A 21,613-nucleotide genomic window follows, 5' to 3' on the forward strand; every position below is an offset into this window, starting at 1 on the left:
TACCTGCACTCAATGCTCACCCTGTTGTCCATGTCCATGAGTTAAATTATCTAATCTGTGAACATGGTATAGCAGCACTTTTTTTACTTAGGTCTTCTGAAACGCCTTTTAGTAAAGTTTTACAATTTTCTTCATAGAGATTTTGCATTTCTTTGATTAGATTTATTCTTAAGCACTTGATATATTTTACTGCTACTTTTATATATATAATATACACTTAAAATTTTATTAACTTTTGCTGATACTTAGAGATACAATTAAATTTTGAAATTAAATTTTTACAGATTTTATTTATTTATATTTAGAGAGAGGGGAAGGGACAGAGAAAGAGAGAAACATCAATATGTGGTTGCCTCTCGTGCGCCCTGCACTGGGGACCTGGGCTGCAACCCAGGCATGTGCCCTAACTGGGAATGGAACAGAAAACCCTTTAATTCGCAGGTCGGTGCTCAATCCACCGAGCTACACCAGCCAGGGTAAATTTTTTAATTGATTTTATTTCAGAGACTGTGCTAGACTTACTAATTCTAGTAATTGCCTTTTTTTCTTGAGGATTTTCTTTACAGATAATCATAGCATCTGTGTGTGGGTAGTGACAATGGTAGTTTTATTTCTTGTTTTTCAGTACTTATACTTTTTTAAAGTAATTTTTTTATTTTTTGTTTACAGTTGAGATACAATATTATATTAGTTTCAGGTATACAGCATAGTGATTATACATTTACATAACTTAAGTGATCACCCTAATAGTTCAGTACCATATATACTTTTTGCAGTATTATTGACTGTATTTCCCATGCTGTACCTTACATCCTCATGACTATTTTTATAACTGGCAATTTGTACATCTTAATCCTTTTCCCTTCATCACCCCCTGCACCACCGCTCCTCCCATCTGGTAACCATCAAAATGTTCTCTGTATTTATGAGTCTGTTTTTAGTTTCTTTGCTCATTTATATTATATTTTTAGATTTGACATCTAAGTGAAATCATATAGTATGTGTCTTTCTCTGACTTATTGCACTTACTATAATACCCTCTAGGTCCATCCATTATTTTGCAAATGGCAAGACTTCACTCTTTTTTGTGGCTGAGTAACATTCTTTTGTATACAGGTACCACATCCTTTTTATCCATTCATCTACTGATGGACACTTAGGTTGCTTCCATATCTTGGCTGTTGTAAATAATGTGGGAATGAACATAGGGATGCATATGTCTTTTTGAATTAGTATTTTGAGTTTCTTTAGTTAAATACCCAGAAGTGGAATTGCTGGGTCCTTCTATTTTTTATTCTTATTTTTATTTATTTATCTTTAGACGGGAAGGGGAGGAGGGAGGGAGAGAAATAACAATGTATGGTTGCCTCTCATACATCTTCTGCCAGGAACTGGCCTGCAACCCAGGATTGTGCCCTGACTGGGAATTGAACTGAGATCCTCTGGTTCACAGGCCTGTGCTCAATCCGCTGAGCTACACCAGCCAAGGCTGTTTTGTTTTGTTTTGTTTTTTAAATGTATTTTATTGATTAGCTATCACATTTGTCCCAATTTTTCCCCCTTTGCCCGCCTCCACCCAGGACTCCCCATTCTCTCCAGCCATCCTCCCATTATTTCATGTCCATGGGTTTACACATAAGTTTTTTGGCTACTCCATTTCCTATACTCATCTCTCTGTCTATTCTGTACTTACCAATTTGTACTTACTAATCCCTGTACCTTTTCCCCCATTCTCTCCCTTCCCCCTCCCAATTGTTAAGCATCCAAATAATCTCCATAGCAGTGATTCTGTTCTGCTAATTTGCTTAGTTTGTGTTTCAGATTCAGTTGTTGATAGTTGTGAATTTGTTGCCATTTTAATGTTCATAGTTTTGGTCTTCTTTCTCTTCAGTCTCTTAACATTTCATGTAATAATAGTTTGGTAATGATGAACTCCTTTATCTTTACCTTATCTAGGAACCACTTTATCTGCCCATTAATTCTAAATGATAGCTTTGCTGGATGGGGTAATCTAGGTTGTAGTTCCTTGCTTTTCATCAGTTTGAATACTTCTTGCCTGTCCCTTCTAACCTACAAAGATTCTTTTGAGAAATCAGTGGACAGTCTTATGGGAACTTTTTTGTAGGTAACTCTCTGCTTTTCTCTTGCTGCTTTTAAGATTCTCTTATATCTTTAACCTTTGCCATTTTAATTATGATATGTCCTAGTGTGGTCATCTTTGTGTCTAGGTTGTTTGGGATTATCTGTGCTTCCTGGACTTGTATGTCTATTTCCTTTGCCAAATTAGGGAAGTTTTGTTTCATTATTTTTTCAAATAAGTTTTCAATTTCTTGCCCTTCCTCTTCAACTTCTGGCACTGCTGTGATTTGAATATTTGTGCATTTGAAGTGGTCCCAGAGACTCCTTAACCTGTCCTCATTTTGGGGTCGTTTTTTTTTTCTTGTTGCTGTTCTGATTAAATGTTTTTTTCTTCCTTATGTTCTAAATCATTGATTTGATTCTTGGCTTTATCCACTCCACTGTTGGTTCCCTATAAATTTTTCTTTGTTTCATTTGGTGTAACCTTCATTTCTTCGCAGGTCTTTTTTATGCTGTTGAAGAATCCAGTGAGTTCCTTGAGCATCCTAATAACTAGTGCTTTGAACTCTGATTCTTATAGATTGCTTATCACCATTTTGTTTAGTTCTTTTTCTGGAGTTTTGTTCAGTTCTTTCGTTTGGGCCATGTTTCTTTCTGCTCATTTTGGCAACCTTCCTGTGTTTGTTTCTATGTATTAGGTAGAGCTGCTTTGACTCCCTGACTTAGTAGTGTAGCCTATTGTTGAAAAGCGCACCAGTAAGTTGGCTGGGGTAGAGCCTTAGGTAATCACGGTGCGGCAGCCCATGTGAACCTGGTTGACTGAATCTCCAATATGGTATAGCTGCTCTGTGGCTTTCTCTCGAGGAGGGCTCAGAAAGGGGAGAGTGCTGCTGCCTGGTCCTTGGACTTTTGTCCCGGAGAAAGCTTTCCCCTGGCACTCACTCTGATACCAGACACTTCAATTTCTCCTCATATGCCACTGGTGCCCTTCCTGCTGTTGCCCCAGTGCTGGATACCAGAGGGAGTGAGTCTACAAAAGTCCTAAGTCCATTGCAGGCCCTTTAAGGGGAGATATCTGAAAATCCTGCAGTGTCTTCTGCCACCCAAACCCTACTGGTTTTTACAGTCAGAAGTTATGGGGATGTATGTTCCTGGCACTGGAACTCCGAGCTGGGTGGTCTGGTGATCTCTTGCTCCCATGGTAACCCTACTGATTTTTATCTACCACATGTGGGTTTGGGACCACCCATTCTTCATCTCTTGACCTCTGCTTCTCCTGCCTATCTAGATGAATGTGACTTCTTTAATTCCTGGGTGTCATACTTACATACAGGTCTATTTTCTGACAATTCAGGGTGATAGTTGTTTTATAATTTAGTTGTAATTTTTGCTGTGGTTGTGTGAGCAGATGAGCCATGTTTAACTATGCCTCCATCTTAATTGGAAGTCATTGAGTCCTTCTTTGTCTCTTGTTGCAGACTTTGTTTTAAAATCTGTTTTATGTGAACAAGTATTATGCCAGCCTCTTCTTTTCATTTCATTTGCATAAAGTATCTTTTTCCATCCCTTTCAGTTTGTGTGTATCTCGACCTGAAGTGAGTCTCTTGGAGGCAGCATATATAAAGGTCTTGTTTTCTTATCTATTCAGCCACCCCTATGTCTTTTGATTGGAGCATTTGATCCATTTACAGTTAAAGTAACTGAAGATATGTATGTAGTTATTGCCAGTTATAAGAGAAAATGTATTGAGAAAATGACAGAGGTAGAAAAGAGGAGTCAGCTGGGGTGTGTGGGCTCAGGAAATAAGTTACAGAGACAAAAGAAGGGCTTAGGGGAGAGTAAGGGAAGAGTAATGCACCTGGGGGCGAAAAAGAGGGGGAAGAGAAAGGTATGGGCACACTCCAGAGAGAGAGATCACACCAGGAAAAGAAGGTGGGGAGGCACAGTTCTACTTCAGAGGAGAACACAGTTACTGCCATTTTATTACTCGTATCTTTGATATTTTTTCCTTATTATTAAAGAAGTTTCTTTAACATTTCTTGTAATACTGGTTTGGTGGTGATGAACACCTTTATCTTTTTCTTGCCTGGGAAGCGGGAGAAAGAGGGAAAACATACAGGGAATAAATGGGAGGTAGAAAATAGGCAGGGGGAGGTTAAGAATAGTATAGGAAATGGAGAAACTAAAGAGCTTATATGTATGACCCACGGACATGAACTAAAGGTGGGGAATGTGGGTCGGAGGGGGATTGCAGAGTGGAGAGGAATAAGGGGGTAAATGGGACAAGTGTAATAGCGTAATCAATAAAATATATTTTAAAAAGAAAATATAGGAAATAAAGTCAAACTGAAAAATTATCTGGTAGGTCATAGTTTTTCCCTCAGTTCTTTCTGTTCAACACTGAAATCAATAAATTGTGGGTTACTTGAAGTATATATATAATTGATTATGCTATTACAGTTGTCCATATTTTCTCCCCTTTATTCCTCTCCACGCTGTATCCCCACCATCCATATTCCCTCCCCTCTTTGTTCATGTCCATGAGTCATACATGTAAATTTTTTGGCTTCTCCATTTCCCATACTACTCTTAACTTCCACCTGTTTATTTTGTATCTACCATTTATGCTTCTTATTCTCTGTACCTTTCCCCCCATTCTTCCTCTTCCCCCTCTCCACTGATAACACTCCACATGATCTTTTTTTCTGTGGTTCTCTTCCCGTTCTAGTTGTTTGCTTACTTTGTTTTTGTTTTTTGTAGATTCAGTTGTTGATAGTTGTGAGTTTGTTGTAATTTTACTGTTCATAGTTTTGATCTTCTTTTTCTTAGATAAGTCCCTTTAACATTTCATATAATAAGGGCTTGGTGATGATGAACTCCTTTAACTTGACCTTATCGGAGAAGCACTTTATCTGCCCTTCCATTCTAAATGAAAGCTTTGCTGGATAGAGTAATCTTGAGTGTTGGTTCTTGCTTTTCATGACTTGGAATACTTCCTTCCAACCCCTTCTTGCCTGCAAGATTTCCTTGGGAAAATCATCTGACAGTCTTACAGGAACTCCTTTATGGGTAACTGCCTCCTTTTCTCTTGCTGCTTTTAAGATTCTCTCCTTCTCTTTAATCTTAGCTAATGTAATTATGATGTGTCTTGGCGTGTGCTCCCTTGGGTCCAGCTTCTTTGGGACTCTCTGGGCTTCCAGGATTTCCCATAAGTCTATTTCCTTTGCCAGAGTAGGGAAGTTCTCCTTCATTATGTGTTCAAATAAGTTTTCAATGTCTTGCTCTTCATCTTCCCTTTCTGGCACCCAAATGATTCAAATGTTGGGACATTTAAAATGTCCTGCAGGTTCCTTGTGTTTTGAACTCATGTTTCTTCATTCTGTTCTGGTTGAATGTTTATTTCTTCTTTCTCCTCCAAATCTTAGATTTGAGTCCTGGTTTCCTTCCCTTCACTGTCAGTTTCCTGTACATTTTACTTTTTTTCACTTTTTATAGCCTTCACTTTTTTTTCTGTTTTGCGAACATACTCAATCATTTCTGGGATTATCCTGGCTACCAGTGTTTTGAACTCTGCATCTGATAGGTTGACTATCTCTTCATCACTTAGTTGTATTTTTCTGGAGTATGATCTCTTGTTTCATTTGGGCCACATATCTTTTGTCTTGGCATGCCTGTTACATTGTAAGGGGCGGAGCCTTAGGTATTCCCAGGTGGAGCAACCCATGACACTGGGTTGTGGTGCTATATGTGGGAGAGGGGTCTGAGAGGGAACAATGCTTCTTGTTTAGCTCTTGGCTGGCCATCACCCACTTCCCCCTGCTACCCACCAGCAAATTGGGCCCTTCTCCCCCTGATTCCCCCATGGGTGGGTTTGTGTACGTTCTAGGACCTTCTGGCTCTCTCTAATGAACTGTCATTTGAGGCTGGGTGTTTCTCCCACCACTGCAACCCTCCTTGATTTTACAGCCAGAGGTTTTGAGGCTTTATTTCCCTTGAGCTGGAACTGTGGGTTACACAGTTCTTCTTGCTCTGACAGGAGGGACCAATTGTCCCTCCTTACTTATCTGCTCACAAATGTGGGACTGCCTGGTCTGCCAGTCACTGTCTCACCCGCCCTGGTCCACCAGCTCTAGCTTTGCTCTGCCTCCTCTCCACCCTAGCTTCCCATCTCTGCCCGTCCTACTATTCTATATGAATGTTTATTCTTTAGTTTCTTGGTTGTCGGACTTCTAAACAGTTCAATTTTCTGGCAGTTCTGGTTGGTTTTTGGTTTTAAATTTGTGGTTGTCCTTTTGGTTCTGTGAGAAGGTACACCTCCCTCTTGGCTGGAAGTCCCAGTAGTGTGGACATTTTAATGATGTTAATTCTTTTTTAAAAATATATTTTATTGATTATGCCATTACAGTTGTTCTATTCCCCCCTTCATTCCCCCCCACCCTGCACACCCCCTCCCCCACCATTCTCCACCCTTTAGTTTATGACTAGGTGTCTCAAGTTCTTTAGATTCTATATTTCCCCTACTATTTTTGCCCTCCCCCCTATCTGTTTTCTACCTACTGTCTATGCTATTTTCTGTACCTTCTCCCCCCTTCTCCTACTCCCACTCCCCTGTTGCTAACCCTCCATGTGTTCTTCATTTCTATGGTTCCATTCCTGATCTACCTGTCCTCTTGGTTTGCTTTTGTTGTAGGTGTGTTTGTTAATAACTGTGAGTTTGCTGTCCTTTCACTGTTCATATTTTTCATCTTCTTTTTCTTAGATAAGTCCCTTTAACATTGCACATAAGAAGGGCTTGGTGATGATGAACTCCTTGAATTTGACCTTATCTGAGAAGCACTTTATCTGCCCTTCCATTCTAAATGAAAGCTTTGCTGGATAGAGCAATCTTGGATGTAGGTCCTTGCCTTTCATGACTTGGAATACTTCTTCCCAGCCCTTCTTGCCTGGAAGGTCTCTTTTGAGAAATCAGCTGACAGTCTGATGGGAACTCCTTTGTAGGTGACTGTCCCCTTATCTCTTGCTGCTTCTAGGATTCTCTCCTTCATTTTCATCTTGGCTAATGTAATTATGATGTGCCTTGGTGTGTTCCTTCTTGGGTGCAACTTCTTTGGGACCCTGTGAGCTTCCTGGACTTCCTGGAGGTCTATTTCCTTTGCCAGACTGGAAAAGTTCTCCTTTATTATTTGTTCAAATAAGTTTTCCACTCGTGGCTGTTCCTCTTCCCCTTCAGGTACCCCTACAATTTGGATGTTGGAACCTTTAAAGATGTCCTGGAGATTCCTAAGCCTCTCCTCATTTTTTTGAATTCTTGTTTCTTCATTCTTTTCTGTTTGGTCATTTTTTTCTTCCTTCTGGTCCACTCCCTTGATTTGAGTCCCATTTTCCTTTCCATCACTATTGGTTTCACGTGCATTTCCCTTCATTTCAATTAGTTTAGCCTTCATTTGTTCCTCTAATTGGTGACTAAAATCAACCAGTTCTGTGAGCATCCTGATCACCAGTGGTTTGAACTGTGCATCTGATAGGTTGGCTATTTCTTGGTCACTTAGAGTTATTGGCTCTGGGGCTTTGAGTTCTTCTTGAGCCATAATATTTTGGTCTGTCCGTGCCTGTCGTGTGTGAGGAGTGGAGCCCTAGGTGTTCCCCAGGGTGGGGCAACCCAAGCTGCTGGGTTATGATGCTGTGTGTGGGGGCGGGGTCAAAGAGGGGCAGTGGCAGTCCCTTCTGCTGTTTCTTCCCGCAAGCTACTGGGTCCTGTGCAGTCTGTCTCACTGCTCCCTCCTTCGCTGGTTTATCTGCGCGTACAGGCGAATGTGTGACCTCGGTAAGCCCGCCGCCCTGTGCCCTCACTGGGTTTGCTGGTCGCCACCCTACACCTGGGATCTACCCACGGCTGCCTGGGCGCCTGGGTGTCCGGGGGGATCTTTCCTGCCCGATCCGGCTCTGCTGCTGGCTCCTCCCCTCTTACCGGTCTAGCTGAATGGTTTGTTGTTGTCGGACTTCCGTATAGTTCAATTTTCTGTGTTTTGGCTCCATTTTTGTTTACTAAAACTTTTTATCTTTAAACTTGGTTGTGGGAAAAGGCACAGTGTTTCCACTTATGCCTCCATCTTGGTGGAAGTCTCTAATGATGTTAATGCTTCCTATCCCTGAATATAGTATGTGCTTCCACTTATTTGTATCTTCTTCGGTGTCTTAGAATTTTCCCAGAACAGGTCTTTTACATCCTTGGTTGGTTTTATTTCTAGATATCTTATTGTTTTCTATTTTTTAAATTCTACTCTTAGCTTTATTATTTTCTTCTAAATACATTATTGGTAACTTTAAAAAGAATAAAAATTTTGAGATGGCACTTATTAATTTGGGGGTTTTCTTCTAATATTTTAGAGCTCATTAGTTTTCAGTATTTCTTCTAATACAGTATATTTATTTAACATTATAAATCACAGGTGGCAAACACAAGGCCCAGGGGCCAAATCCGGCCCTCCACCTTGTTTTATCCAGCATGGCACTCTGTTTCTATCTGGCGGCAGCACCAGCTCTTGCTTAACTGTTAAGGAGTAGTTATGTTTTTACAGTTCTAAAATTATATTTGGTCCTTTGAAGGCAACCCTGAGGCTGATGTGACCCAGTGAAAATGAGTTTGGTACCCCTGCTGTGTTATCCATCAAGTATTATGTTAGCTATACCAAAGGTTTTAATTTGTGAACTTTTTATTTTCATTTCAGTTAAGTTTCTTTGTGTGTCAGAACCCTTTACATTATCTCTCTTCTGCTTTCTCCTATACTTTATAAGAAGGAGTTAACTGTCCACAGTGGGCTGTTGATTTTATATCAGAACTTGAGTTAACTTTTAGGTCTCATTCCTATAGCCATGTCTGTTAGCTCCTAAATTTATAGCTTATGAAGAAAGATTATACTATTTGTCCTTATCTTTCCCTGTCATACGAGATAATAAAATAAGAAAATAAGGCTTTAATCCTGCTCTTTTTTGAATCATTTCTCATCTCTATCTTTGTTCAAATGGTACTTGACAAAAGGCTAGTAAGGAGATAAAAGGCTTGTCCTAGGCTTGTTCCATTTTTTTACAGGCTGGATTTCCCCCCTCACTCCCTGAAAGTTGTGTTCTCTTACTCCTTTTAGGGACTACGGGATCATTCGAACTCTGGATTTACCCATCTATGTCACAAGAGTGAAAGGCAACAATGTATATTGCCTAGATAGGGAGTGTCGGCCTCGTGTGCTCACCATTGATCCTACTGAGTTCAAGTTCAAGCTGGCCCTTATCAACAGAAAATATGATGAGGTACAAAAGAAGAAAACAAGCTAGGAGTATTGAGAGGGACAAAAGTCCATTTTTCCTATAAGTAATCTTTGTTTCCTGCCTTACCCAATCCCAAATGTCTAGGTACTACACATGGTAAGAAATGCCAAACTAGTAGGCCAGTCTATCATTGCTTATCTCCAGAAGAAGGGGTATCCTGAAGTGGCACTGCATTTTGTCAAGGATGAGAAAACTCGCTTTAGTTTGGCACTAGAGTGTGGAAACATTGAGGTGAGAACAATGTGGTAATAAGCTCCATATCAATGTGGAGAAGATAGGAGGGTTAGGGTAGCATTGGAAAGGCATTATTCTAGGTTTGCTTTTTTAGTTGATAAAAGAATTTGGGATTTTTTTAGTTGTTAAATAGAACCATCTTTCTGTTGCTGTTTGCCCATCTCTACTTTTTCGTATTTGCTTCTGCCATAGCATTTCTACTGTTGTCATACTCAGTCTGAATCCAATAACTTCTGCAATAAGAGCAAGATAACATGGAATTAGAAAAATCACATTACTTCCTAAGTAGCCTGATTGCCTACTTAGATGAAAGAGTGCTTATTAAGTGTTGGGGCCTAGGGGCTATAGGCATTTTTATTTTCAGTAGGGAGAAGGTTTAGGGACATTGATTTGTCAGTTTGGAACTTTCTTATTTTATTATTTCTTCTGTTTTTCCTAAAGCCCCTTTAGACTTGGCAAGTAGGAAATAAGGTATTTAAGAAATAATTGGTTCTATGGAAACAGCAACTGCTAGGAGATAATTTTGTAAAAAACAAATTTCTGAGGAGGATAATATATAATTCTTCTGTCCTTGGCTCCAAGTGGATCATATTTGTTGATGGGAATTTGTTTCAGTAGAATTAGACTGAAACTGAATGTATAGAGGGTTCCTTGGGAGATTTATTTAGTAATCCCTGGTTTGGAAGTACAGTACCCCTCCTGTTAACTCTGACCCTGGGATTCTTTAGATTGCCCTGGAAGCAGCCAAAGCACTGGATGACAAAAACTGCTGGGAAAAGCTGGGAGAAGTGGCATTGCTACAGGGGAACCACCAGATTGTGGAAATGTGCTATCAGCGTACTAAAAACTTTGACAAACTTTCTTTCCTGTACCTTATCACTGGCAACTTAGAGAAACTTCGCAAGATGATGAAGATTGGTGAGGCCTCAGAAATAGGGCTGAAAGAGGGGCTCTTGGGGGAAGGAGAAAGGTAAATAGAGGAGAGAAGACCTAATTTGGTGTCTCTAACTGACTTGGTGCAGCTGAGATTCGAAAGGACATGAGTGGCCATTATCAGAATGCCCTGTACCTGGGTGATGTGTCAGAACGGGTGCGGATCCTGAAGAACTGTGGACAGAGTAAGTATGTAACCAAACCTGCCAGCTCCTTTGGGGACTTAGAAAGTATTTTCTCTTCCTAGCGGCTTGTTCATGTATAGTGGTGAGGGATTTGCCTTCATTGTGCAGGTTTTCAGAAGAGACAATATTCTCCTACCATGCTTAGAAGACTTTCTTCAAAGCCAGATGGAGACACAGCCAGAATACCTCAGTCTGGCTAAGCACTCTTAGGAAAATATTTAATAGTAATGGGGAAGTTAGAAGGTGTTAAAAGATTCTGGAACAGGCACACTAGTTAATGCAGTTAGTTGGATGCCATTAGAATTTTATTCTTTCAGTTCAAGTCTGGAGATTTTGCTGACTTGTTTATATATTCAAGGGATTTTTTAAAAGGCATTTCTATATACCAAGCATTATATTAGCACATGAGATACATTAGGGAACAAGAAAGAAAAGATGTAGTTTGGACCAAGGTACTAGCAGTGAAGGGATGAGCAATGGTCAGATTTGGCATATAAAGGGAGAATCAACATGATTTATTAAGGGATTGGATGTGGGATGTTTAAAAAAGGAGTCTGCAGTAATTCCCCGATTCTCATCAACATTGGTGATAGATCTTAAGGATAAGCCACTGTATTAGTAATCTATTACTGTTAACATATTGCACCCAAATTTAGTACTTTAAAACAACAATCATTGACTATTTCAGTATGCAGCATGGCTTCGCTGGGTGCCTCTGTCCCATTGTATCTTCTGAGGCTGCAATCAAAGTGTTGGCCAAGGTTGCAGACATCTCAGGGTTCAAGTGGAGGAGGATCCACTCCCATGCTCACTAAATGTCTGTGGGTAGTCCTCAGGTTCCCACAGGCTGGAAGATGGCATTTTTCTGCCATGTAGGCTTCTCTATGGTGCTGTTCACAACATGACAGCTGGTTTCCCTCAGAGTAAGTGAGCAAGAAAGGGCACGCAGGATGGAAGCCAGTCTTTATATGCTAATGTCAGGATTGATTTGTCATTACTTCTGCCATATTCTGTTCCTTAGAAGCAAGTCAACAAGTCCAGCCTGCACGTATGGGGAGGGGATTGTGCAAGGACTTGAATACCAGGAGGCAGGGATCACTGGGGAGACATCTTTGAGTTTGCCTACCCACTGCAGCATTCACTTGGAAATGTACCTGTACTACAAAGTCTGTTTTCTTTACAGAGTCACTGGCCTATCTCACAGCTGCTACCCATGGCTTAGATGAAGAAGCTGAGAGCCTGAAGGAGTCATTTGATCCAGAGAAGGAGAGAGTGAGTCTTTATTTACATGTGTCTCTGATTACAAGATTAACTCTGAGATCTTGGGATATTTTAAACCTACCTGAGGCTCTATTACCTTCCCTACATGGTTCCTGAGAGCTGTTTGCTTTTAACCTTTTTTTTTTTACCTTTCAGATTCCAGACATTGACCTTAATGCCAAGTTGCTCCAGCCACCCGCACCTATCATGCCATTGGATACCAATTGGCCCTTATTGACTGTGTCCAAAGGGTTCTTTGAAGGCTCCATTGCCAGCAAGGGTAAGTGCCCACTTCTTCCATAGCATTTTTGTTGTTTGTTTTGTGCAGAACTGTCCTAGAGCCCTGGTCAGGTAGTTCAGTTGGTTAGAGCGTTGTCCTGATATACCTAGGTTGCAGGGGTCAGTCCCCAGTCAGGGCACATATAAGAATCAACCAATGACTACATAAATAAGTGGAACAATAAATCAGTGTTTCTCTCTCTTTTTCTCAAAAAAATCAAATTTAAAAAAGATTGATAAAAAGCTACCTTAAAAAAAGAAGAACTGTCCTAAAGAGTACCATCTGCTCTCCTGGTGCTTTTCATCTGTCTTTTTTTTCTCTATGAAGTACTGAGAGTACTTCATGGAGTACTGAGATGACAAGCAGAGTCATAGTATACAGTCTCTTTAAATCCAAATAACAGCATTATGAGATCCTTAACATTTAAAAATAGGTGGGAAAAAAGAGCGATATCTCTTGGTCATTGCTTATGATAACCACTGCTAAAAAAGATTTTGGTGTATTTCCTTGGTTTTACTATATATGTAGTAATACTCTCCAGTATTTTATCACTTGTGATGAACAATGATAAAGGTACATATTCAGCTACCTCAAATTCTGTTATATCGGCATATGCAAATGTGTGCCACCACACCCACCCTTAGCCCTCCTCCTATTTTCTCAGATATGTCTACTAAGTCATTTCTCTTGACTTAGAGCCTAAATAGATCCTTGGGCATTTTGTGCCCACCTTGGCTCTATCCTCCATCTCCTCTAATTGAGTCAGTGTCCTCATGTCCTGTGTACACTGTACTGATAACTTAGCATAAGATCTCAGCAAGAAATTCTGAAGTTGACTGTAGTCTCTGGTTTGGAACCACAGTAGACAAAGGTTGGTAAGTAAAAAATAGTTTAAGAAGCAGTTTTGGTAGCAGGAAGGCCAGTTGTTTCCCTCGCTTTTCTGTTCCCTCTGTGAAACCTACTGAAAGTTAGCATAATTTATATATTACAAAAGTAAATAATGAAAACAGTAAGTGGACAGAACGTTGTCAGCTTTTGTAAGCATGCAGCTTGTCTGCAGAGGAGGCCATATCTCATACTTGCCTGACTATAACCAGCTTATTTTTGGTCCTTTCCCTCTATAGGGAAGGGAGGAGCATTGGCTGCTGACATTGACATTGACACGGTTGGTAGTGAGGGATGGGGAGAGGATGCAGAGCTGCAGCTGGATGAAGGTAAGAATACTGTGCCTAGGACTAGTATGGGCAGATGGCCCCTCTGGTTTAGGAGTGGGCTGTGGGCAGTTCTGCAGAGTTCCAAACCATGGGATTAACAAGAATCTCAAGGATGTTTGGCTAAGAATCTGTCACTACAAGGATCTATTCTGAGCCTGGATTTTCCTTACAGAGGGGTTTGTGGAGGCTCCCGAAGGTTTGGGGGATGACGCTCTCGGGAAGGGACAGGAAGAAGGTGGTGGCTGGGATGTAGAAGAAGATTTGGAGCTCCCTCCTGAGTTGGTATGTGGAATTCTTACCCCTGTAAGGTTTTTTTCTTCTCACTGTGGAAGCCAGAGGCCTTATAGCCCCCTGCCACTACCACCCCAGTCCTAAGGACCACAAAAAGAAAAGGGTCTAGACCCTCCTAATCTGATGCTTTATCTCCCATTTCAAAGAAAGAATGAGGTAATCAGGGTTGTGCTAGTAGCAGCTTATGAAAAGGCATCAAGCTTTTGATATATCGTTTATTACTGGTGAAGCTATTCCTATTTTGAGGATCTTTTTCCACAATCACCACCTCTATCTCCCAACAGAGGCTGGGAACAAGGTAAAGGGTTCTGTGCAGAGACATCAGAACAGAGTGCTTAGATGGTTTTAAGAAAATGACATGCTTTTTGTTTTTCCCCTAGGATGTACCCCCTGGGGCAGCTGGTGGGGCTGAGGATGGGTTCTTTGTGCCCCCCACCAAGGGAACCAGCCCAACTCAGGTAAGCAGGGAAACATAGCCCTGTGGGGATGAATATTTCTGAGCTGGCTAGAATTGATTGATGTTTAAAGAGTATTGATACTTTTCTACTGTAGATACAGCATAGGAGAGTTTGGGAAGAGTAAGAACAAGATCTCACTTGGCTTGGGTTTTCTGTTTCTTGTTAGATCTGGTGCAATAACTCTCAGCTTCCAGTTGATCACATCCTTGCAGGCTCTTTTGAAACCGCCATGCGGGTAAGTCTTAAAGTAACTTCAGCTTTTGTTAAGTGTATCTTGACCAGGGTACCAGGGAGATGGTTAACTCACTTTAATCAAACAGAAATTATCCCACCCACAAGGGGACAGGTTTGTATTTATCGTTGAAACCCTTGGTCTTGACTGAGGAAACTTGTGTCAGAAGGCCTTCCTTTTACCTGCTTTCCATTTGGCTTAGTAATCTCCTAGGGTAGATCCATCCAGCTAGCTGTCTGTCTTCCACTCATTTTATAGCCTGCTTTCTGGCTTCCATCAGTGAAGTAAGAAGCATCCCTTCACAAACAGGTATATGTTTTGAACACTAAGTGATGTGCTGTAATAGCAATAATAACAACCACCACAACTGCAGCAACTAATATCTTTTTACTATTGACTGTGTGCCAGGCACTATCCTGAATGCTTTCTAGGTATTATGGAATGAGGTAGGTCCTATAACTAAGTATAATCTACTGATGAGGAAACAAGTACAGAGAAGTTAAGTACCTTAGTTTTTAAGTGGTAGGGCCAAAATCCTTATGTCTCTTTCTTTCTATATTCCAGCTTCTTCATGACCAGGTAGGGGTAACCCAGTTTGGCCCCTACAAACAACTGTTCCTGCAGACCTATGCCCGAGGCCGTACCACCTATCAGGCTCTGCCCTGTCTGCCCTCCATGTATGGCTACCCTAATCGCAATTGGTAAGGCCCCTTGCTCCTGGTTTTTATCTGTTCCAACCTGGCATGGATATTTCAGTTTGTAGCTTCAAGGATAGTCACATTTGCCCCAAAGCTGAGGTTTCCTAGTAGGAAAAGATCTTTGTCTTGCCACTCTGTAAGGTTTGGTTTACACCTTCAGCATCCTATTGCCCAGCTATTTTAGTAGGGTAATTGTGATTATGTTGCCAGGAAAAGAAGTTGAGTCCTAGTGGACTCTTGATTATTGTCTGTTGTCTTCCTAATTTTCCCTTCTTAGGAAGGATGCAGGGCTGAAGAATGGTGTACCAGCTGTGGGCCTGAAGCTTAATGACCTCATCCAACGGTTGCAGCTGTGCTACCAGCTCACCACAGTTGGCAAGTTTGAGGAGGCTGTGGAAAAATTCCGTTTCATTTTACTCAGTGTACCACTCCTTGTTGTGGACAATAAACAGGAGATTTCAGAGGTTAGGTGGGGTCTAGCTATGTGTCCTAGTCATGGGCACCTCCACATTCTTGCCTCTGTACCATGACCTTCCTTTGCCCCTCCCTCCAGGCTCAACAGCTCATCACCATTTGCCGTGAGTACATTGTGGGTTTGTCCATGGAGACAGAAAGGAAGAAGCTGCCCAAAGAGACTCTGGAACAGCAGAAGCGCATCTGTGAGGTAAGACCTTTGGTTCTCCAAGCAGTAAAGAGGTGTCCTTCCCTTCATTCTCCATTAGGTCTGAATTCCATACCTAGATCTCAACCTGGGGAATAAAAAATTTGGTCCCTTTTCTGGCAGGAGTGAATGTATTTCTCCACCCTTCTTCCTTATCCCATCAGTCTTCCATACCTAGGAAGCAGAACACTTCTCTGTTTTATAGCCAGTCCTGCTTTTAGTTTTTTAATTTTTTATGTATTTATTTTTTTAATGCATGTGTAGCATCTATGAATGACCTGTCTCAGCTGTAGCATCAACCTAGCATGTATTCCTCTTTATTTCCACCAGATGGCAGCCTATTTCACCCACTCAAACCTGCAGCCTGTGCACATGATCCTGGTGCTCCGGACAGCCCTCAATCTCTTCTTCAAGCTTAAGAACTTTAAAACAGCTGCCACCTTTGCTCGTCGCCTGTTGGAACTAGGGCCCAAGCCGGAAGTGGCTCAGCAGGTAGATAGGAACTCCTTCAGTGAGCATAAGGGAACCTGATCTGTTCTTACATGGAGGGAATAGACCAAGGCCTTGGCTCTGAAACAAATTCAACAAAAAGAGTGAGAGTGACTGGCAACCTGGAATAGCTCCATCATATCTGAAAATAACCCTCTACCTGTCCTTAAGCTCCGGATCTCCCATTACCACCACCACTAACCTCTACATACGTGACCCATTGTGTTCTCCAAAAGCATTCTTGAACAATGAAGCCAGTTCTAACTCTTTCAGGCCTGACCCTGATAATTCTCAGACTTGGTAGAAGAGTATGGGTCTAGATCTGTGGAGTCTCTTTGATATTGAGAAAAGGAAAGCCTGATACCACAAGAATGGTAACCGTTACCCCTTCATATATTGTCCTGTATAGAGGATGTATTTTGTATTAATTTAGTACAGTTTCATCCTGCACCAGGGAAACTACTAACTCATGAAGATGAAATCATTAGAGTTGTGTGCAGCTTTCAGTCCTCTTAAAAGAAAATATTACTTCCTTCTCTTAGACCCGCAAAATCCTGGCTGCCTGTGAGAAGAACCCCACAGATGCCTACCAACTTAATTATGACATGCACAACCCTTTTGACATCTGTGCTGCATCTTATCGGCCCATCTACCGTGGAAAGCCAGTGGAGAAGTGTCCACTCAGTGGGGCCTGCTATTCCCCTGAATTCAAGGGTCAGATCTGCAGAGTCACCACAGTAAGTACTATCCTTAAGAAATGCATCTAGCCCTGGCCAGGTTGGAGCACTTGGTCAGAGTATTGTCTCATATACCAAAATTATGTAGTTTAGCTTCAATTCCTAGTCAGAGAACATACCTGGGTTGTGGGTTCAATTCTCAGTCAGGGTGTATAGAAGACAGATGTTTCTCTGTCATATGGGTGTTTCCTTCTCTCTCTCTCTCTCTCTCTCTCTCTATCCCCCTCTCTAAAAAACTATAAACATATCCCCGAGTAAAGATTTATTTTTAAAAATATTTTATTTATTTATTTTTAGAGAGAGGGAAAGGGAAGGACCTTGAAAGTGGGAGGGAAACATCAACGTGTGGTTGCCTCTCATGCATCCCCCACTGGGGACCTGGCCCACAACCCAGGCATGTGCCCCAACTAGGAATTGAACCACTGACCCTCTGCTTCATAGACCTGTGTCCAATCCACCAGCCAGGGCTCGAGTGAAGATTTTTAAAAAAGAATTGGTCTAGCCTTGAGGCAAGGGGACCAACTTAAAAAAAATGGAAATGCATCTAGGATATTGAGGGAAAGGAGAAGAAAAAAGAGCACATTGGTCCATTTTCTCTGTCTTTGCCCCACCTCCTTGAGACAGTGATATCTGATAAAGCTAGAACTTCTCACTGTTCTTTATCATCATTGCCAATAACAAAGCCCTCTACTGTGCTTATTGAAGAATGGAGGGAGTAAAATGGCTTCTAATCCTCACAAATCCCTAACTTTTTTGTTTCTTCTTCCACAGGTGACAGAGATTGGCAAAGATGTGATTGGCTTAAGGATCAGTCCTCTGCAGTTTCGCTAAGGCCCCCTTTGTGTGTATAGGGTCAGTCACCATATTCCCCCCCAACCTAAGAATTAATCTATATCCTTCTAACTTGCTGTTCCTTAACTACCTTTCAAATTGACGTGTAGCTTTCCCTGCCCTAAAGTCAAATGTCCTTCTCTCTTCTACTATGGCTAATCAAATGTCTAAGCTTGACTTATTTTTTTTGGCCTCTGAAGAAGACCTTTCATTGTCTCAAGGACATTACAGTTGTAGTCACAGTGGGACTTGTCTTCCCAGCTTAGCTCTTTTGTGGAACAAATGAAAACTCAGTGGTGAACATTTGTTTAGTAAATTTCTTCAATATTTATCCTTTTCCCCCTTTATAATCTTTTGCTGGAAGGACCAAGATGTAATAAATAAGATAGCATCTTTTACTCAGTCACAGAAACTGTTAGCCATACCGCATTTTAAACTTCTAGGCAGGTACCCTCTTTGTGCCCAAAAACTTAAAAGTATGAAAAGAAACTGTTTGGTTTTCTGAAAATGCATATCAATTTTTATTGATTTGTTCTTTACAATCATTGTTCTTATTTTTTGTTTCTCACACTAAATAAAGTAAATTTCTGTAAGAGTTTCATGGCTTGCTATTTGTTTCCTGGTTACTCTCATGTTCCTACTTACTCCATGCAGCTGCCCTACCAAAGCAGATTTTTCCTTTGATAATTATTTTTATTTACAAAAGTAGTAAATACCCATTGTTTAAAAGAAAGCACACATTTTCCATAGGATGTATTAAACTCCTATGAGAATGGTAGAAAGCAAAAATCCCCCCTATTCCATTACTGACTACAGTCTTCCATCTGTTGCTAATTATAGCCTGTACTTATTGAGCACCTATCATGTCTATCACTGTACTAGATGTTTATGTGTTATATACATATATAAGATTAATTAGAAATTAAAAATTATAATGATTACATTGCCAATACAGTACTTTGCTTGCTATGTGCTAAGACTGAGTAGAGTGACATGCTGTGCCCTTGATTAAAATTATGTTTTCAGCCCTGGCTAGTGTGGCTCAGTGTATAGAGTGCCGACCTGCAAACCAAAAGCTCACTGGTTCGATTCCCAGTCAGGGCACCTGCCTGGGTTGCAGGCCAGGTCCCCAGGGGGTGTGTGAGAGGTAGCCAGTCAATGTATCTCTTGCACATTGATGTTTCTCTCCCTCTCTTTCTCTCTCCCTTCCTCTCCTCAAGTAAATAAATAAAATTTTTATAAAAATTATGTTTTCAATAAATAGTATACTCATATAGTTCAAAAATCAGTAAGCTGGTCTGTGGCATCTTCTTCCTACCCCTCTCCTCAGCCACTCAGTTCCCACCACCTTCCCCAAAACAAGTAAACACTGTTGTTAGCTTCCTTATCTTTCCAGAGATTTTTATGTATATATAAGCAGATGTGATGATTTTCTTTCCTATCCTCTTGTTATACATAAATGGAGACATACTATTTAATGATTTTTCACCTTGTTAGTTATTTCATTTAACATATTTTAGAGTTTTCTTCATATCAGTATTTTAAAGAACTTCACTCTTTTTTACTTCTCTGCATAGTGTACCATGTATGATTTACCATAATTTATGTAAGTTGCTTTCTTGGTGTATATTTGGGTTATTTCTAGTCTTTGGCTATTATAAACAGTGCTGCAGTCAATAACTTGAATGTATATTGTACAAGTTATGTGGGGGAAGTGTGTTAGTAGGATAAACTAGAAATGGAATCCCTGTGTCGAAGAGCAGAGGTCTTTATATTTTTTTAGGTTAAAGAGTTGCTTTCTCAATTCTTAGTTGCAAACTAAGCCTGCCTTACTTTGATAACACATTCTCAGGTTATTAACATTCCTTCTGTAAATACATGCAAGTTGGTGATAAGTTTTGGCAAAAAATCTTTTGTAAGTTTAAAAATTAAATTACAAACTTAACTTTGTATACAAACAAACATTCTGAATGCAGAGTTATGAAAAAAGTGGGTAACCCATGCCTCTTGAAACTTATAGAATTGGGGGAACAAAATGGATATATGTGAAATAATTGTGAATGCCAGGCAAGAATGTAAGGTTGGTCAATAAGCAGTGGAGAGCCATTATGTTAAAGGAGAGTGATATAAAGAAAATGCTGTAAATTACTGTTTGCAACACTGTTCACTATACATTAGAAAGGCAGGTGAGTAAATACTGAGATGATGAGGAGCATCAGTAATAACAGAAAAGCAGAAGCAAGTTTAAGAAATAATACAAAAAACCCATGCTTGTTTTCAACTGTCTTCATTTTCTCCATTATCATCCAGTGTTTTCCATATTAACATGCTTGTATTACTACATTAATGAAAAGCAAAGAAATGCCTTTACATTTTTAAACATATGCTTGGTATAATTATAGTCATGATAGAGATACACGGGAGCAGTTTGGAGGTGAATGGGAAAGTTAGCTTGTAATAGATTGTTAACAGGTGTTGGGTACAAAGCAGTACCAGGGGATTTGATTATAGGTTAGAATTGAAAAGGACCCTAGGGTTCCAACTTTATTGTTATGTATTTGTAGGCCGAGGCCTAGAGTGGTGAAGAGTTTTGACCAAGTAATTTAGTGAGAGTTGCAACTACAATTTACAAATTATTCCCTGTCTGTAAAGGAACAAGAATGTACCGAATCTGGGGCTTGAAACACTATTCAGATGTGTGTTTTGGGAAGTTAAGGATGAAAGCCAGGAAGTGACTTTTTTCCATTTTGATGTGATTTTTTCTTTTGAAACTTTAGCAGTTTATCTTTACCTCTTTTAAGACCATATATTATTCTTACTATGTATATGTCTAATCCCTATCTCTTTTACAGCTGGTCCTGATTCATCTAACCTCCACTGTGTGGGGTCTTAAACAACAGAAGATGCCCTCAAAGTGCTAAAATAGATTTGTGTCTGAGGAAGTTTCTGTATTCTGTCAGTTCTGAATAGGAAAACAATTAATCTCAGATGAGGGAGATGTCCTGAGTTCTTTCTGTGTGATCCTTCCTAAATTCACTCCATTGGAGGTTGGTTCTGTGCAAAGAAAAGGAGATGGATCAGGGAAGGAAGGTCTATTACTACTACATTCATTGCCTTCTTGCTCAGTTCAAGGTCCCAGAGTCGCTTTTACTGTCTTAATTGATGCAACCAACATTGAATTCTAAGGTCCTGGCCCTGTATCCTTTGGTCGAACAGTCTAACTGATAACAGGAAACTGCTGTCCGTTAATATTCCGCAGAGAAATGTGCTTCAGAAGGGTGTGGGAAAAGCCAACGAGTTCCTTAGGGCCTAGGCCTTAGCCTAGGAGCGGAGAATACAGCAGTGAACACGACACGACGAAACTCCTTGCCACATAGTGCTGAAATTCTGTTGGGGGAGGGACCGGCGAAGGGGGAAAGGAAGACAATAAGCCATATAAATAAGCAAAATATATAGTATGGCAGAAAGTGTTAAGTGTTGAGAAAAATTATGGAAGAGCTATTTCTCTGGAAACTGCGGGAAGTTGACAGAAAGGATAGTCCAGTAAGAAACCTAGCAAAAGATAACAGTAAGCCCTCATCTGTTCTGGTTCTGGCAAAAAATAAAAAAGTCGGGGGCGGGGGGTGGGGAGAGTGGGGACCAAAGCTCCCTGTCCCTTTAAAAATGAAGATTCCGCACTGGCCCACGTTGCTATTGGCCGCAGAAGCG

At 40.6% G+C, this 21,613-nt stretch overlaps 1 protein-coding gene across 1 annotated transcript in view; it reads left to right on the forward strand.

The window, feature by feature from the left end:
* Window positions 1-18,385, forward strand: part of COPA (coat protein complex I subunit alpha) — a 58,404-nt gene extending 40,019 nt beyond the window's left edge. Inside the window, exons 18-33 of the mRNA XM_037059784.1 lie at window positions 9,222-9,384; window positions 9,487-9,633; window positions 10,365-10,554; window positions 10,659-10,754; window positions 11,938-12,026; window positions 12,171-12,294; window positions 13,419-13,508; window positions 13,681-13,790; window positions 14,180-14,257; window positions 14,424-14,492; window positions 15,054-15,190; window positions 15,465-15,651; window positions 15,741-15,851; window positions 16,179-16,340; window positions 16,880-17,074; window positions 17,846-18,385. Of these exons, the coding sequence (XP_036915679.1) occupies window positions 9,222-9,384; window positions 9,487-9,633; window positions 10,365-10,554; window positions 10,659-10,754; window positions 11,938-12,026; window positions 12,171-12,294; window positions 13,419-13,508; window positions 13,681-13,790; window positions 14,180-14,257; window positions 14,424-14,492; window positions 15,054-15,190; window positions 15,465-15,651; window positions 15,741-15,851; window positions 16,179-16,340; window positions 16,880-17,074; window positions 17,846-17,905 (2,008 nt within the window). The 3' untranslated portion in view covers window positions 17,906-18,385. The remainder of the gene's footprint in view (window positions 1-9,221; window positions 9,385-9,486; window positions 9,634-10,364; window positions 10,555-10,658; window positions 10,755-11,937; window positions 12,027-12,170; window positions 12,295-13,418; window positions 13,509-13,680; window positions 13,791-14,179; window positions 14,258-14,423; window positions 14,493-15,053; window positions 15,191-15,464; window positions 15,652-15,740; window positions 15,852-16,178; window positions 16,341-16,879; window positions 17,075-17,845) is intronic.
* Window positions 18,386-21,613: the final 3,228 nt, after the last annotated feature.

Source organism: Sturnira hondurensis, unplaced genomic scaffold (genome assembly GCF_014824575.4).
Source record: "Sturnira hondurensis isolate 20B ecotype Veracruz unplaced genomic scaffold, ASM1482457v3 Scaffold0011299, whole genome shotgun sequence".
NCBI classification, from domain to species: Eukaryota; Metazoa; Chordata; class Mammalia; order Chiroptera; family Phyllostomidae; genus Sturnira; species Sturnira hondurensis.